This window comes from Stigmatopora argus, chromosome 20, assembly GCF_051989625.1.
Source record: "Stigmatopora argus isolate UIUO_Sarg chromosome 20, RoL_Sarg_1.0, whole genome shotgun sequence".
Lineage (NCBI taxonomy): Eukaryota > Metazoa > Chordata > Actinopteri > Syngnathiformes > Syngnathidae > Stigmatopora > Stigmatopora argus.
Genome location: NC_135406.1, coordinates 26,371 through 43,909, shown reverse-complemented (window position 1 = coordinate 43,909; position 17,539 = coordinate 26,371). Strand labels below are relative to the sequence as shown.

Below are 17,539 nucleotides of genomic sequence, written 5' to 3'. Positions count from 1 at the left end.
GAAAAGGACTTCCAATAGTTTGTAATTGCCAATCCCTTGACCCTTTGCACGAATATATGCTTCTGCCAAATGCGGATGACTTAAGTGAGGGTGCAGGTGATACAAAAGGACGGCAGGGCGAGGACAACCGGTCGGTGCGCATTGTGATCTTCTAGATTTTTGCTCGGTTGTTGACGAGAAGGCGCGTATCTCTGTCAAGTTAGCAAACTCAAGTACAAACAGGATACTGGTATCTGAACGTCAGTGTTCAAAATGACCTCGCTTATTCAGCGGTCTCCGAACTCACATTTGCACAATCCCCGTTTTGCCACCCTCCGAATCCTCTCAATTGGAGAAAAAAAAGAAGAAGAAAAAAAATCAGTATTTAACACCCAACACCCTAACCCCTACTCCCCCCGCCCCCTTGTTTTATCTTTCGGACTGCGCTTTTGTTCTGAAAGTCACATACCGAAAGCCGTGCGCTTCTCGTACCGACTTGACACACACAGGTGAGTTGAGCAGCTGGCTTGAATGAGAAGAGGCAACAAGCGAAGAAGCGAGAAAAAGACAACATGAGAGCCGTCGCGAACGTGGTAAGTGGAGCAAAAGCACAACGAGTCACTGTGTGTGTGTGTGTGTGTGGGTTTCCTTTTGAATTCTTTCTTCCCATCGACCGTCCAAGTGATTGGAATTGTCTTTGAACAGATGGGGAGCGAAGACGAAGGGGAGAATGCCACCGTCAACCGAAGACCTGTAAGTCATTCTCCTTTTTAATGTCGTTAACATTGTGCAAAACAAGGCAAAATGGATCCCGATCAAAGACGCGTTTTGCATTGTCATGCTTTAACTGTCTGACTTTTGAAACTCCGCCCATTTTGATCGCGTCCGAGCGTATTTTCGAATGTTTAGTGGACTATTGCTGAAAAAAAACATCCCTAGTTCGTCCACAGATAGCTGCGATAGACTCCAGCACCCCGTATGGAATGTCCACTAGCAAAATCAACGTCTCTCATCATCAAGAAATGCAATATCCCACCTGTTTTTTTTCTTCTTCAGAGTATTGTGGTTCTGCAAAACATGCTGCGAAAAATCCCACCGAGCCCGTTCCACCACCAACATCAGGTACTGCTCACTTTTCCGCCACCCCAATTGTCATCGGCCGAATAATGGCCTCACCCGTTCCTATCCAGAGCCCGGATCCCTCCTCACCACACTCCGCCGGGTCGATGAGCAACCAAGTAAGAAGGGCGTCCAAAACGGTCGGCATACTTTATACCAGGTGTCTCAAACCGATTCCGCCGAGGGCCGCAGTGGGTCCTGGTTTTTGTGTCCAACCGATCCAGTGCCGACATTTTAACCAATCAGGTGTCTTCTAAAATAAGTAGCACTTGGCTGCAATCAACTGATTAACTGATTACACTTGCAAAAGGTATCCTCTTGTTGAGTTGGAATGAAAACCTGCACCCACTGCGGCCCTTTGAGGACCGCTTTGAGACCACTGCTTTATACCGTGTTTACATATATATTTTTGGGGGAGGGGTATATTTGGACGAGGATGAAGTCACCCGACCACCAAATCCAATCGAACCTTTTTTTTTTTTTTTTTACGACAGCCCGTGGCCGGCTATAACCCTTTCCATTCACGTGGGTCGGTACGTAAAACCGGCATTCCCCCGTCGTCGGGTTCTCGAGTCTGGCTCGACGGTCAGGCCAGTATTCCGCAGACAAGTCAGACGGCGGCCAAGCCGTTGGGCCTGAACCCCGGTGGCAAGCGCTGCTTGACAGTCTCTTGCTTCCTAAGCTCCAACGTTTTCTTCCCTGGATCTGCAGGAAAATGGAACGCAGTCGGTAGCGGGCGTCGGCGTGAACCTCGATGGCTTTTTGGCATCTCACAGCGGTTCTGCTAGTGGGCTCATTCACGGCGTGGACCTGAACTCGCCGGCGCAGCGCACCGAGGACCCCCTGGAGCAGCTGTGCGCCACTGGCTCCGACACGGGGGAACTTTTCCAAGATTTCCTAGGGGATTTGAATGCACAGGTGGCAGAGGTGCCCTCGGGGGGACTCTTGGACCCGCCTGGAGTCTCTGAAACCATGTTGCTGCCTTCTCCCAAACCCGATAAAACGGCGTCCTTTTATTCCACGGGATCCAGCTTGTTCCGGGCCAACGGAGCCGACATCTCGCAGGAAACACCTTTTGCTTACTCTACGTTATCTGGCGCAGACGTCTTCTCCCCTTCTTCGAACGTGGGAAGCCCGGTAGTCAGGGAGCTCTTTCGGTATGGCGACGGTGACGGCGGCGAAAGTGGCGGTGCCAGCGACCTTTTCGGAACTGGCCCCGTGAGCTCACGGACGGACGTCTGGAACTCGGCCGTCCGGACGACGTATTTGGAGGCGCCGAGAGACGTCCAGCTCGCCGCCCTTGACGGGAGCAAGCACGACATCCTCCGGGCGACCCCCTTCGTTCAGGCCCGGAACCTGTCGGCTGCGTCCGACTCTTCTCCGACCGAATCGGACTTCGGGGTAACGTTGCCTCTGACGTTAGCCATTTCAAGTGCCCTTACCCGTTCCTCAAAGTCTTCTCGGATATCGCGCCGCGGCAGGTGAAGCTGGTCAGGCGCCCGCCGAAGCCCCTTCCCCGTTCCAGAGCTCCGAGGCCGGACAAGCCCCGGAAGCCCACGGAGCCGGGAAACGCGGTAAGTCACCGTCGGAAGAACACGAGCCGTTTATGTGCTAACCTCGCCCGCCGCCCTTGCCAAGCGGGAGCCCGAGTTGCGAGGGCCCCCCAAACCTCCGCCCAAACCATCCAAAGCCCTCCCCGAGACGGTTAGCGAGTCCTCGGCGCAGCCTCAGGTGTGCCGCCGCCGCCGCCGCCGCCGCCGCCGGTGCGTGAGCTGTCCAATTTCAGTAAACGCCTCAGTGGTGACGCTCTTTGTTTTTGAAGGATGGGAAAGCCTTCAACTCGGAGGACTCTTATGTTTTGGAGGACATCCTGCTAATTGGACAGGTGGTTGTCGGAAATGTTGGTCCCGTGAGTGCTTTTGGCAATCCCATGAGCCACCTCTCTTTTCAGGAAAAATGTGTGGAAGACTGGCCGGAAGATAGTCCTCAGCTGGACCCCGACTTCAAACCGGTAAGTGGGAACTCCCGGTTGACTCGGGCCGCTTTGTGTCTCAATCTAACGTACAATGATTGTCTTTGGAGTCCGGGAAATTTCGACTCCGCCGAGAATCCCTGAAGGTTAGAGCCTAACGCGTCCAACTTCCTTTGAACTCCTGGCGGGAAAGAAAGGGAAGAAAGCCACCAAGCTGCTCTTGTCCTTGCAGGTGACCACGACGTCCGACGGAGAAAGACGGGACGATTTTGGAAGTCACGTCAAGGTGACGCCACCACCCTCTTTTGTACACATTCAAATCCAAATGAGAAATATGCTATTAATGCCAGAAGGGCCATTTCCCCCCACCCTCACAGAAAAAGGATAGGAAATATTCCTTTTTGTCCAGAGGAGCCTCAAAGGTAACGCAATCGGCTCAACCCTGCCAGATCGACGAGGCGTTACCAAGATGTCCATCTACTTGCTAGGAAAAGATTTCTGATCACGCAAAGGACGCCCGGAGCTGGACTTTACCTCTCCAAGGGAAAAGCCCAAAGGTAGATGCCAAGGAAGGAGCGAGCGTCCTTCATTTTCCTTCTGGCGTTCAGGAATATTGGGACGAAGCCAGCGCGCGATCTGCCGAGACGGGCGACGGAGAGCAAAGTTGGTCGGAGCAGCATAAAGTAGGACTTTTGTCATGCCCGCTGACCTTTGCGTCTTCCGAGCGTTAATCTCACGTGACGACATGTCGCTCGCAAGAAAAAGCCCTTGAAGAACAAAGTCCACCAGCTGCTGAGGCGCTCTTCCACCAGCCTCGTCCAGCAACATTCGCTCGGCAAGGTAAGTTGTGGGGGCAGATTGGCATCCGTCCGCCCTCGCTGCCTCCGGCGCCGCTCACCGCCTCGCTCCTACCCTTGTCCGGCAGGACGACGTCCTCCTTAAGAAAATGCCGAACCTGAAAGATTCCGCCGCGAGGTGGCACTCGCAGGTAAACGTGGTCAACGTGCCCACCTCAGCCAAACCCGTGTCCTTCTGACGCGGCCGCAGAGCTGCAACGGAACCCTTCATACCGCCGCTACGCTTTGAGAAACGTCCTAACTAGTCTCCTTTCAGGAGGCCATGGTCCGTGGTGGCGTCGGCGAGGCGTCGGCACAGCCGGACGACGCCTACGCTAGCGTGAGTCAAAAGCAAAAGCATGTTTAGCCGTCACTAATGCGTGGGGTTTCCCCTCCCTTACAGAAAGGCAAAAAGAAGTTCAAGATGAAGTTCACCCCTCAAAAAGGATCGTCCAATTTTTGGACGGAGCACCCCCAGGGGGCGCACGGATGGACCCCGGCTCACGCGGACGCACAGGTGCTAATGGACGGTGGGAAATCTGTGTTGGTAGAGAGCGACTGTCTATTTGTCTTGCCTTCCAGGACGGACAAGAGCCATCTTTGGCTGCCGCTAAGGCGTGGCACCGGCAGGTACCCTTTTAGCACACACGAAGCAAACGTATTTGTGGTAACGTGACTTTGAGGATGGGGATGAGCTCCAAAAGCTTCACTGCTTCTACATTTTGCAAGGCAATAAGAAGAGCTTGTTGTTGTTGTTGTTGTTGTTGTTGTACAAGGAGGACTTGGCAGACTTTCACCCTAAACAAAGAAGCTTCTCGACGTTGGAGGATGATGACGACGACGACGACGCAATCGATGACTACAAAGCGGTCAGTCACTTCTAACACTCAATATTTGTCTTCTGTCTTCATCATTAGTACGCCGCCAATGAACGTTTGTTCGCCAAGGAAACTGAACCAATTCCCACATTCTGCTATGGCTGTGGTCGACTTCAAGTCGTGCGTGTATCATTGGGAGTGCCTTAAGGAGTCGACTGTATTAAGATGTGTCCTCCCATTCAGAAAAAGACCAAGATGAAGACCCCCATCCCTTTGCCTCGCAAACCAAAGACCCACCAAATTTCACCTAGACCAGTGGAGTCCACGTCATTTGCTCGCGCTTCTCGGACAGAGACCTCCTACGTACGTTTTCCATTCCGTGTGGTCACGGCGTACCACGTCAATTAAGGCTTGTTTTCTCCTATCCCAGCAGGACGACGACCGCTCGGATGAAGAATACGGCCCCTCCGACGGAGACTTATTCAAGGCTCCCGTAGTGGGCCACGGCTACAAAAAGGTCAGAGGATAGCATGATTGTTGTTCTTGTTGTTGTTTATTTATTTATCTTTTATCCAAGGGTGCTCATTTTCTTCTTTCCGGCCAGAAAAAGGCAAAGCGCAAAGGCTTCGGAATGGGCAAAAAAAAGGTGAGCGTGCTATCATTTCGACTCTCCAATGGGATGCCATTCTAACTGCGACCGTTGGCAGAACAAAGCGTGGGAGGGCGGCGCGGAGGACGCGGCGCTCGACCACCTGTCCGAGGCGGCCCGGGTGAGGCTGGGTAGCGCTTTTCCAATCTGACCCGGCGACGTAACGCGTCAGACGACGCCCTAACGACCTTTCTCTGCGCCTCGCAGGCCGAGTGGCTGGCGGCTCAGAAGGACGAACGTGCGGCGGCGGCGCGTCTGGAGAATGACCAAGGCGACGGGGTCGGTGTGGTGGTGGTCGCCGGGGGGGTCCTCGTCTCGTCTCGTCTCACCTCCGTCCTTCTTTCTTTCTTCACAGGATACGGACAGTTTGATGGAGTGGTGGAACACAGTGAAACGTGAGTAACTGAAACTTAAATGTACCATGTGTCTTTTTTTCTTTTTCTTTTTGGAGCCAGCTCAGGCAAGATTAGATTCGGTAATTGGGAGATGTCCAGTCCGTTTGTAACCGGGAGGGCCGGCCGGTCTTGCCCGGGACGTTTACCATACATACAGACAGACAGACAGTCAGTCAGTCATTGAAAGGCTTTCGGTTTATATTTGGAGAGTGATGGACGGCACTTTTTTCCCCCCCTCCGGTCCGTGGCCGCTTTGTCATCCAGAGTGGGACGAGTTGTCGTCAGACGAAGAATCCAAAGATCAGGACGAGTCCCGGTAGGGCGCGCCAGAAGACCGTCCATCCCTCCGTTTTCCAGGGAAGTTGGAACGGACTTCTTCCCCCCCGACAGGTCCTTTGCCACTTTGGCCGACAAGGTGAACCGAGGCCTGCGTGTCTTCAACAAGGTCTTCACCGAGCGCGCCGAGGTCCTCTGGCAGCACGTGGTGAAGCTCCACGCCCTGGCCGACCACCTGGCCACCTTCCACCAGAAGGCCAAAGTAGCCGGGATCACGGGCGGCACCACGGCGGCCGTCGGCGGCGTGACGGCCATCGCCGGCCTGGCCCTGGCGCCCTTCACCTTCGGGGCCTCGCTCATCGTCACGGCGGTGGGTGTGGGCGTGGCCACGGCCGGAGGGATCACCTCGGCTTCCGCCAGCATCTCGGACAACGTCAACAACATCCAGGAGCGCAAGAAGGTGAGCGCGTCCTCGCCGGTAGGACGGGAGTCAGGCTCCATCTTTTGCACGCCGCTTTTCAGGTGGAAGCGGTTCTCCGGGAGTACGAGTTTGACTTTCGGGACTTGGCCAAGATCCTGCACTTTGTCAACCATGGCCTGTACAAACTGCGCGGGCATCCCTTCCTCCGATCCGGCACGCAGCACTATTCCGAGGACTGGGAAGTGCGCAAGGCGGTGCAGATGATCAGCTTGGTGGACTCGCCCGTCATGAGAGCCACAGAAGTGACGGACGCCAACTTGGAACTGGTCCAGAGACTTCACAGCGGCATGGACAAGTACTTCAAAGACTCCCGGGATATGAAGAAAGCCTTCAAGAAGGAAGTGGTGGCTCGCATTAAAGAAGCTGGCAATATGCTCAACGATGGAGTCGTGGAGCTTAACGCCATCAGGGAAGAGCTCCAGGCTGCCATTGGGGAATTTTAAAGACTGCCGCGTTGGAATATGGATGGGCGCCTTTGTCCACGGTCATAGAGGTACGGTCCATTTGGAGTGGAAGAATTTGGACGTAAGTCGTAGTAGTCGTCGTCGTCGTCGTCGCCGCCGCCGCCGCCAATGGCACCCAATGACTTCAAGCGCAGGAGTAGAGAGCGCAACCTCATTTGACCTGCTCTCCGTCGATTTAACTGCAACGAAGCTATGACTTTGTGATCCCTTTTCAAATGCATTGTGTCTCGTGTACTGTACTCATAGATTGCCATTTTGTGCCGCAATGATTAATCTTCAATATTGTGTCCTAAAAGGTGATAAAAATAAAAATAAAGATGGTTTGAAGTAGATTGTTGGTGCGTGTACCTTACCTTTCGGTCATTCTTTTTCTCTTCACTAGAAAAACTAGTTTTTTTAAGGCATCGCGCTCGTAATTTAACATAATCAAATTTAAATGAACTTGGATTACGATGCAGAAAAACTCAAAAATTAATTTAATCTAACCTTAAACTAAATGTATGTCTAATTTTGTTTTAAAATCCATTTCATGCTCCATTTGCCCCGCCTCCACCCAGACTTTCAGATGCGACCTATCGAGGGTTGGGATACCCTCCAGCACCCCTCTCTACCCTACTGAGAATAAAGCGGTTCAGAAAATGACATGAGATGAGAGAAAATGAGTTCAACACCGCTCCTCATTGCTGCCCTCTACTTGCGCTGGTTAGTCAGTGTTTTGCCTTGAGTGATGGTCCGGTGTGCTGCAAGAAATGGCTTGCCAAGAACACATTGTAATATTATGAGAAAAATCTTAATAATACGAAATTAAAATATGATGAATAATGTACAATTACAAGACTCCAATCTTAATACTATGAGGTTAAAGTCATGTTGTAGTTTATTTTTTATGTAACGTGAACCGGAAGTTATTTGGATTCACAGAGTTTAACTTTTGCCAATGTTAAGTGTGTCCCAGCACAAAACAAATTTTCGTGTTGTGATAACTTTGCACTCTATATAACTGTTAATATATCCCTAACAGCAATAGACGGCGGAGCCAGGGTTCACACACACGTGTAGCTCTTTATTGCAACCCTCCAACCCCCCAGCCCCCCCCCCCCCCCCCCCCCCCCCCCCACACACACACACACACACACACAGACCGGACACACAACACTACTACGTCCGGGTCACGCTGTGCTACCCCACGGTTCCAGGTGGCATGGTTAAACACACTTTTATAACCCGAGGCAATTATCATTCCTAGTATCAATATATTACACTCCTCCCCCTTTAACTATGAAGTTCCTATTAAGACTTAGCACTCAACTCCAACAATTATCTTTGCCTCATTAACTTTTTATAATTTTACTTCTCAACTTGTAACTAAATTATTACTGCTAACACAACCATTAGACTCAATATTCCAGTCTTTGACATTCCAATCTCAGGAACTCTTTTCACATTTTTGTATGAACAGGAACTCTTTTATTTTAGGAACGACGTTCCTCACAACTGACCGATCACAAATTCCGTCGCTTTCGGAGGTGCTCTATCTCTCACTGGGTAGCTGCGCCCACACACCTCTGGGGAACTGACTGCTCGGTTGTCAGGTGTAACTGTCTTGTCACAGGCCACTGAGGCTGGTGAAGATGTTACACGTGTCTCTTCAGGTGAGTACGGGCTACCACCTACTGCTCCAGGTGTGCCTTTCCCCCTCCACATCTGCGTGAACCACCACAGGGTACTTGTTTGTGATGTCCAGCTGCTCATCCGGAAGCTCCAATGTCTCTGGTCTGGACGGTTGGTTGTACAGCAGATGATCAATGTGGATCGAGCGTCGGCTCACACCATTCCACACCAGGTAGGTGACTGGTCCGAGTCTCTTTTCCACTGTTCCTTTTGTCCACCTCTCCTTTCCTCCACGGAAATTCCGGATCAGGACTGAGTCACCCTCAGACAGATGTCTCAGCTTGGAGGCGGTTCTATCATGATAGTGTTTCTGCTTCCCTTGTTTTGCTTCCACCACTCGAGCGAGATCTGGTTTCAGTAAGCTGAACCTGGTCCTGATTTGACGTTTTAAAAACAGTTCCGCTGGTGTACATCCTGTAACAGTGTGCGGTGTACTCCTGTATGCCATCAGGAAGTTAGTTAGCTAGCCTGTGCTGCATAGTTATTGTGACCTTTTGTTTCTTCTCCTCGAGTACTTGTTTCAGCAGTGATGCTTTCACTGTCTGAACTGCTCGCTCTGCTGCTCCATTGGAAGCGGGATGGTAAGCTGGTACCAAAGTTTGTGTTATTCCGTTGCTCAGCAGGAATGTCTTGTACTCCTGCGAAGTGAATTGAGGTCCGTTGTCAGAAACAATCTCCTCAGGAAGCCCGTAGGAAGAAAAAAATGTTCCGCAACACCTCAATCATTTTGGCTGCTGTGGTTGTTGCCATGGCGATGACCTCCAGCCATTTTGAATGACTGTCCACTAGTACTAAAAAGTGGTGTTGGTCTTTCTCTGCAAAGTCAATATGTATTCTCTGCCAAACTCTAGTCGGCCATTTCCAGAAGTGTAGAGGTGCGGTTGCAGGTAGTTTCCTCACACTGACAGGCGTCACATTGTTGTACTGTATGTTCTATGTCACTGTCCAACTGAATGCTGCTGCACATTTAGTAGTCCATTTCCAATCAACTTCCTTCTTCAGTAGTTGATGTAGCGGCTGCAGCACCGTCGACAGGTCTTTCATGAACCGACCATAATAGTTTAATAGTTCTAGAAAAGACCGTAGCTCTGTGACGTTTGTAGGCTGGGGTGCATTAACGATGGCTGCAACTTTTGTCGCAGTGGGGTGCAGTCCCTCCTTATCTATCAGATGCCCCAGGTATTCTACTTTCTCCTGCATGAAATGGAATGACAAATTACAAGTCCGTAACTTACACTTATTAGGTCTTTTGCCGATTAAACGTAGCTTATGGAGAAGCACCATCAATTTCGTCACACGCAGTTTCTGCGTGTGATGACAAGTAGGCTTTTGTGTTGTGATAATGACGACAGGGCCTATGTCCGATTATTATTATTATTATGAAATCACATTTTGCTCTTTTCACTCTTACCCCGTAGCTCTCCAGGCGGCTCAGTACCTCCTCCAGATTCCTCAGGTGTTCAGCTCTTGTCTTTCCTGTGACCAAAATGTCGTCTAAAAAACAGGTGACATGCTCCAAGCCTTGGAGTATCTGGTCCATCACATTCTGAAACATAGAAGGAGCACTGGACACTCAGTATGAAAGTCTATGATACACATACAGTCATTTGTGAGTATTTATTGTCAGATACTTTTCTGAGTCTTTTCCTAACTCCAGTTAGTCTTTTAGTTTTACACATCCTTGCTATGTGTCCTACTTTTGAACACTTGTAACATGTCTCTACTTTATACCTGCATTCATGAGCGGCGTGGTTGCTTAGTCCACATCTGTAACAGGGTTGGTGATTTTCTCTTCTCTGTGGTCTGAAATTTCCACTTGTGGTTTTACTTTTCCAATCGCTGGTGGCTGGTTGGTATTTCCACGCACTTTTGCTTGTCTTTTCCTGGTCAATCTTATTTAATGTGGCAGGTTCTTCCATTTTGCTAGCGAACTCCAACGTATTCTTTGATGCCATTTCCATGGATAACGACAGTTCGCATGTTTTTTTAAATGTTAGATCTTGCTCCGTGAGTAATCTTCTCTGAATAGCTTCCACTCTCAATCCACAAACAAATCTGTCTCTCATTGCTTCGTCTAAATGGAGACCAAATTCGCAGTGGCTGGATAGCTGCTTTAACGCCACAATATAATCTGACACAGACTCGTTTTCTTTCTGATTCCTCTTTTGAAACTTGAATCGCTCCGCGATCACCAGCGGTTTCGGTTTGTAATGAGATGATAATCTTCCACTTAGCACATCATATGAGAGGCTACTAGGCTTCTCTGGTATGCAAAGGTTTTTTTTAACAGTCCGTAGGCCTCTGCACCTATTATAGACAGGAACACGTTGGCTTTTTTACCTTCCTCCACTTCGTTGATGATCATCCATTGCTCAAACCGTTCCAAGTAAGATTCAAAATCTTCTTTAACTTCTTCGTATTCGCCGAGATTTCCAAGGAATCTGGCCATGATGCAGCGCCGCCGTTAGCTTAGCAACTCTTGCTAATGCTAGTTTGCAAAGTCACGTTACCTCCTTGTAACGCCTTAATTTCCTCGTTCCGAAACTTTTAATCCCTACCATCTGGAAAGGGATCCCATCCTCATCGCCACTGTGATAACTTTGCACTCTATATGTTACACCCTGCATTCGATCTTGACACACAGGGGGAAATAATCAGAACAGTGAGATGTTGTTGTTAGTTCAATCCAACTTTTACTGTAATGATTCAGCACAAAAACCCATAACATACAATTACACCCATATATATACATTATCAACACGTTAGAACCCAAAACATAATGTACAATTACACCTATATATATAAATATATATATATATATTCAACACTTTAGAACCCAAAACCCAATGCACACACACACTCGTTCAACACACGGTCATAACTTGTTATATCTTTTCCTTTTACAACTTCTAGTAGTCCTACTATTATTCAACAGGGCAAACAATGCAATATCAATAATATAAAATCCTTTCTATGACCGTTATAGACACTGTCAACGATAATGGTGGCTGAAGGTAGCGTGCTAAATGCTATTCCATGTGCGTGACCCGAGACTCTCACATTCACGCCCGTAATTCAAAAGTAAATAAACATTAATAACCATTATCTCTTTTCTCACACACTAAACAGTGTATATTACAAACCCCAAACTCAAACAGCCTTTACAACAAACAGCATACCTTGACACACAGGGGGAAATAATCAGAACAGTGAGATGTTGTTGTTAGTTCAATCCAACTTTTACTGTAATGATTCAGCACACCTCCCGTGCCTCAAGCTATTTGCTAAGACATCAATAATCGAATACCGATCTTCTTTAACCTGCCCCACACTTGCCATGTGGATCAAAGGATCAACAATCGAACACCGATACACACATTCAATCCAAACTCGTTGTGCATTCTCAACATTCAATCATTAATAAATCAAACACTCTAGTATGTCACACTAATAGATCAAACACTCTAGTATGTCACACTAATAGATCAAACACTCTAGTATGTCACACTCTCCCCCACAAAAACAAATGTCGTCCCGACATCAGTCTATTCCAAATATCTTCCCCTTGTTGGTTGTAATGCTGAACAGTCTAGCGAACTTGTCATTTCACATCCTCTTCTGTAAGCTGATACTCATGAAAACTCCAGGCGGCAAGGGCCACAATTCAAATATAATCCACAACTCGTACGGTCCACGTTCACTGGATGGAAACTGTAATCACAGTCCGTAACAGTCCATGTTCGCATAATACATGTCACCCTTGTAGGCTCAAGCCTGTTGGAGTCCATACATAAAGGGTGGTTGAATGTAATATGGCTGCAGGTGTACTAACCAAGGAACCACTCCTGGTGCAGGGTAAGCAGGTACCAGCTGATGTGGTGACTGAGTACTATAACAGGAGGGGACACCAAGCTGATCATAGGTCGTTCGTCGTGGTGGATGTCTCTCCCTTCTTGGCCGTTCATAAGTCAACGCCTCAGGTTCATTCACAGTGGTTGGCGGAGATGTCTCTGATAAATGATCATCACGAGGATCTTCAACAGCCAGATTTGTTCCCTCACCAGGCAGGTCCTCCAGCTGATAGTAATCTTCTCGTTGTACTGGTCCGGAAGCAGGGCCCTTCACTTCGAGTCTCTGATTCGCTGGCAGTGGCCTGTGCTTAGACTCCATCCCTTGGGCATCTCTCTCATTTAGCACCTGGAGGGGCTCGTAGTGAAAGTCATCTTCGTAACCACTGTCTTGGTCTGTCTCTTGAAGATGAGATACCGGCTGCTGTTTATTTCTCTCCATACTCTTGTCAATTTTTCCTCCTTCTGGTGTCAGGTTTTTTATCAGGATGCGCTCTCCTGGTTGTAGCACGGAGCTCCTCACTTTGGTGTCATAGTGCTTTTTACCTCGTTCTGCAGCTTTTCGTACACTCACGGTGGCAATGGTGTACGCCTCCTCCATCCCTTGTCTCCCTTTCTCCACGTTGGCCTTGTATAACTCCAGCTTGTCAGCTTTGATTGCGCGTTCTCTCAGCGCATCCAGTTCATCGCGATAGGCGCGGGCTGCACGGGCGTCTACGAGCAGCTTCAAATTCTCCTGCTGGAGCCTCTTTATTTCTTCCTCCATGTTTTCCTGCTGGTGTCGGTTGTCCAGCAGTTGTTCATTCCTCTCTTCTAGCTCTTGTCTAAGTCGTCTGATCTTTGCCTTTGAATCGGCAGGTTCCACCATCAGGTGTTGCTGAGTTCCCACCTGCTGCTGTTGCATGCTGGGAGGATTGACGATGGCCAGTGGACTGGGTGTGCCACAAAGCACACGAACCACACCTTCCCTTTCCTGAGTTAGCTCTGCTATAGTCTCTTCTTTTAGTGGTCTGCCTCCTCGGATTTTACATCCAGCTTGGAAATGTTCTCCACTCCCACACCGATAACAATGTGTGCACTTCACATCTCGCCCTCCCTGCTGACAAGCAAAACACCTTCTTGGGACATAAGCAGGGCGGCTAGTGTTCCAGGGGGGTGCTGGGGGCTTGCTGTAGTAATTTTGTTTTGCAAAAGGTGGCTGGGGCTCCCTAACTGGTCTTCTAACTGAAGGTGGGAGGTAGGACTGAGGCTGAAACATAGCCTGCTGTAGTGTCTCTCTGATCTGAGCTATCTCTGCACTGCGGATCTTTAAGAGAAGCAACACTTGCCTTAAGTTCAGTCAACTCCGCTCGTACCTCACGGGACACTTTTGGTTTTTTTTCTCCAGGGCAATTGGTAGGTCGTAGTTCTTCTGAGTGCACCTTGCTAATATGTGTCGCTGCCTGTGGGGTACTAAACTTCTTTTTATTTCTCCTTTCTGTTTCATTAGCACAGGCTACATTTAACCGCTCTAGCAAAAGCTCATCTGAAGTCTTACAGTTCAGCAAGAGAGGCTGCATATGTACTCTAACACTGTCACTCTGGAGACCAGTGAGTATCGTGTGCAAGCACATACGCTGGACTAAACTTGGGTCATACTGGAGTCCTGATTCTGATTCTCGAGATGCAAACAGTACCTTCTGTCTAAGAACTAAGACTCGCATTAAGAAACTTTGAGGAGTCTCTTTGATATGCTGCACTTCTGAAGCTAACTGCACATAGAGGTCGGTAGCACTCCTTTCCTGAAAATGAGCGCGTAGGATGCGTTTGAGTGTGGGAAGAGTGAGGTTAGGTTTCTCTTACAAATAATTACGTAGCTGCAAACTGGGGGAGATAGCTCTGATAACCGCATCAATAATTTCCACATCTCGGTAACCCCTATTCAGTCCATTTTCAATTTGATGAACAAGGCTGGAGAATGTCAGCTTGTCCCTCTGGCCTGGTTCACCTATTTGGGCGGCAATTTTGAAGTCCTTGCGCCAGTATGAGCTTGGCTGGGGAGACACACCCCCTTGAGGGTCCGCAGCATCTGGTAGCTGGGGCAAAGTTATTGGAGTCTCTTCCAATCTTGATCCTTGCTTTTCGTTTTCATCTATTTTGACTTCATGCTTCATATCTGATATTTTATCTTTCAGTTTCAACAATTCAGACATGCCTTCATCCTGCAGTTCCTCTAGTTCTTCTCTTTCTAGGTACTTCACAATGTGAGCCACTAATGATAGACGTGATTTCCGTTTAACACTTCTTAATATGTTAAGAAAAACCACATATTTCCAGTAGGTTATTTTCCGTCAGGTTGTTCAATGTTCCTACCACCTCTTCGAGTAACTGTTCCATTTTGTTGACGATCTAGGAGCTCTGTTGACTGTACAGGAGTGAACTCTGAACTGGCACGTCTTTACTGTCCATCTGATGATCTCGTAGGCCTCAGATGACAAGTACTCAACCGCCAACTTCCAGTTCTTCTTAAACAGCAACACCTCCTCTCACTGCCATCGGCCTGGTTTTGTGGGGGGATTTAGCTGGCTCAGAATTCAGTGAGCATGTCTTGGACACTGGACATCTGAACAGCAATCCCAGCGGTGCCTCCAAAATGTTACACCCTGCATTCGATCTTGACACACAGGGAGAAATAATCAGAACAGTGAGATGTTGTTGTTACTTCAATCCAACTTTTACTGTAATCAATTAACACACAAACCCATAACATACAATTACACCCATATATATACATTATCAACACGTTAGAACCCAAAACATAATGTACAATTACACCTATATATATAAATATATATATTATCAACACTTTAGAACCAAAGCACGGACAAATAGGCTTAAGGACAGTTTTTTCCCCACATCCATCAGAACTCTAAACTCGCGGTAACATAACACACATTCCCTTCTGCGGTAATATAAAAAGAGGTTTGGGTGGTGATCTGCCTCCTACTAGCTGACTGAAGTAAGGTAAGTGAAAGACCGTGAGAGGTAAGCGAGAGGTAAGCGACCTGTATCCACAACAGCAGAATGCCAAACTACAAGTCCGTAACTTACACTGATTTAGGTCTTTTGCCGAGTAAACGTAGCTTATGGAGAAGCACCATCAATTTCATCACACGCAGTTTCTGCGTGTGATGACAAGTAGGCTTTTTGTGTTGTGATAACGACGACAGGGGCCTATGTCCGATTATTATTATTATTATTAAAACCCAATGCACACACACACACTCGTTCAACACACGGTCATAACTTGTTATATCTTTTCCTTTTACAACTTCTAGTAGTCCTACTATTATTCAACAGGGCAAACAATGCAATATCCATAATATAAAATCCTTTCTATGACCGTTATAGACACTGTCAACGATAATGGTGGCCGAAGGTAGCGTGCTAAATGCTATTCCATGTGCGTGACCCGAGACTCTCACATTCACGCCCGTAATTCAAAAGTAAATAAACATTAATAACCATTATCTCTTTTCTCACACGCTAAACAGTGTATATTACAAACCCCAAACTCAAACAGCCTTTACAACAAACAGCATACCTTGACACACACGGGGAAATAATCAGAACAGTGAGATGTTGCTGTTACTTCAATCCAACTTTTACTGTAATGATTCAACGCACCTCCCGTGCCTCAAGCTATTTGCTAAGACATCAATAATCGAATACCGATCTTCTTTAACATGCCCCACACTTGCCATGTGGATCCAAGGATCAACAATCGAACACCGATACACACATTCAATCCAAACTCGTTGTGCATTCTCAACATTCAATCATTAATAAATCAAACACTAGTATGTCACACACACACACACATATATATATATATATATATATATATATGTATATATATATATATATGTATATATATATATATATATGTATATATATATATATATATATATATATATATATATATATATATATATATATATATATATATAATCACCAGTCTGCAAACCTTTCACATCACTTACACTGAACATGTACTTTGTATATTATATCACCCAAGTCTTGTATACGTTATATACATTCCACACTTATCTTGAGACCCATAATTCCTTCTTCCTAGCTGTCCAAGAAACCTGAAAGAGCTCAAAACCTAAGTACTAAATCAAGTTAATTAAAAGACGAGCAAGCTTTAAAAAAATCCTTACATGAAAATTCCTTTGTATCTGATCCCCCCCCCCCTCCCCAATATTCAAATTAATGCCCACTTTGGTCTGAGAGAGAGAGAAAGAGAGTTAACAAAACGTCTTTTTAATTTTATTTTTTATTTTTACCGCGATGTTGAAGTGTGTTACTGTCAACACAATTTTTGAACTCTTCAATTTATAAACAAGCAACCAAAATGTACGGATCGTATTTAAAGTCTGATACCTTTTTGGTGCACGTCATCAAAATTGAGAATATATAGATAATCGGACATAGGCCCTGTCGTCATTATCACAACACAAAAGCCTACTTGTCATCACACGCAGAAACTGCGTGTGACGAAATTGATGGTGCTTCTCCATAAGCTACGTTTAATCGGCAAAAGACCTAATAAGTGTAAGTTACGGACTTGTAATTTGTCATTCCGCTGTTGAGGATACAGGTCGCTTACCTCTCACTGTCTTCCACTTACCTTTCCTCAGTCAGCTAGTAGGAGGCAGATCACCAACCAAACATCTGTTCATACACCGCAGAGGGGAATGTGTGTTATGTTAGCGCGAGTTTAGATTTCTGATGGATGTGGGGAAGATATCTCATTAAATGGTATCGCTAAACATCGTAATTATACTTGTTTAAGAGGGGCAATGTTGTGATACTATTTGCACGTTAAATTTAAGATAAAGCCCCTACGGCGTACAACTGTGAACCTGTCTCAAATCTGGCGAGAAATTAAACAACCGCATAAAAGTATTTTTATTTTGAAAAACGGAGGATTTTTAAGGTGAACGCAATAAGCTTCCGTAACTTCCTTTTCCCCTACGTCACTCGCGA

The 17,539-nt window shown here is 47.3% G+C and overlaps 2 protein-coding genes across 6 annotated transcripts; one reads left to right on the top strand and one right to left on the bottom strand.

Moving 5' to 3' along the window:
- The first annotated feature begins 401 nt into the window (after positions 1 to 401).
- Positions 402 to 7,321, top strand: LOC144066181 (uncharacterized). 5 transcript variants are annotated; one of them, XM_077589524.1, is made up of 29 exons: positions 402 to 572; positions 685 to 732; positions 1,036 to 1,101; positions 1,170 to 1,238; positions 1,593 to 1,631; positions 1,810 to 2,499; positions 2,580 to 2,672; positions 2,737 to 2,829; positions 2,921 to 2,983; positions 3,050 to 3,109; positions 3,181 to 3,216; positions 3,303 to 3,356; positions 3,448 to 3,492; positions 3,559 to 3,753; positions 3,830 to 3,910; positions 3,996 to 4,058; positions 4,184 to 4,246; positions 4,310 to 4,423; positions 4,489 to 4,536; positions 4,683 to 4,775; positions 4,968 to 5,087; positions 5,155 to 5,241; positions 5,302 to 5,370; positions 5,432 to 5,494; positions 5,581 to 5,652; positions 5,729 to 5,768; positions 6,033 to 6,084; positions 6,159 to 6,504; positions 6,567 to 7,321. In XM_077589524.1, the coding sequence occupies exons 1-29, from the start codon at positions 552 to 554 to the stop codon at positions 6,966 to 6,968; spliced, it is 3,285 nt and encodes a 1,094-aa protein (XP_077445650.1). In that variant the 5' UTR covers positions 402 to 551; the 3' UTR covers positions 6,969 to 7,321. The 5 variants fall into 5 exon arrangements, with proteins under 5 accessions (XP_077445650.1, XP_077445652.1, XP_077445655.1 ...); XM_077589526.1 differs by having other exon boundaries at positions 403 to 572; positions 1,170 to 1,217; XM_077589529.1 differs by having other exon boundaries at positions 403 to 572; positions 5,158 to 5,241; positions 5,329 to 5,370.
- A 930-nt stretch (positions 7,322 to 8,251) lies between these two features.
- On the bottom strand, positions 8,252 to 17,525 carry LOC144065722 (uncharacterized). The gene is made up of 4 exons (XM_077588744.1): positions 17,181 to 17,525; positions 10,392 to 15,161; positions 10,072 to 10,206; positions 8,252 to 9,854 (listed from the first exon to the last, which is right to left on the bottom strand). Exon 2 carries the CDS (start codon positions 13,764 to 13,766, stop codon positions 12,429 to 12,431), a length of 1,338 nt encoding a protein of 445 aa, XP_077444870.1. The 5' UTR covers positions 13,767 to 15,161; positions 17,181 to 17,525; the 3' UTR covers positions 8,252 to 9,854; positions 10,072 to 10,206; positions 10,392 to 12,428.
- Positions 17,526 to 17,539: the final 14 nt, after the last annotated feature.

Bases quoted from the DNA above. Each gene is read 5' to 3' on its own strand.
- LOC144066181 (XM_077589524.1), top strand. From the start codon at position 552: ATGAGAGCCGTCGCGAACGTG. The intron at 573-684 runs GTAAGTGGAGCA...GTCTTTGAACAG, and splicing joins TGAGAGCCGTCGCGAACGTG to ATGGGGAGCGAAGACGAAGG. The intron at 5,495-5,580 runs GTGAGGCTGGGT...TGCGCCTCGCAG, and splicing joins ACCTGTCCGAGGCGGCCCGG to GCCGAGTGGCTGGCGGCTCA.
- LOC144065722 (XM_077588744.1), bottom strand. From the start codon at position 13,766: ATGTTTCAGCCTCAGTCCTACCTCCCACCTTCAGTTAGAAGACCAGTT.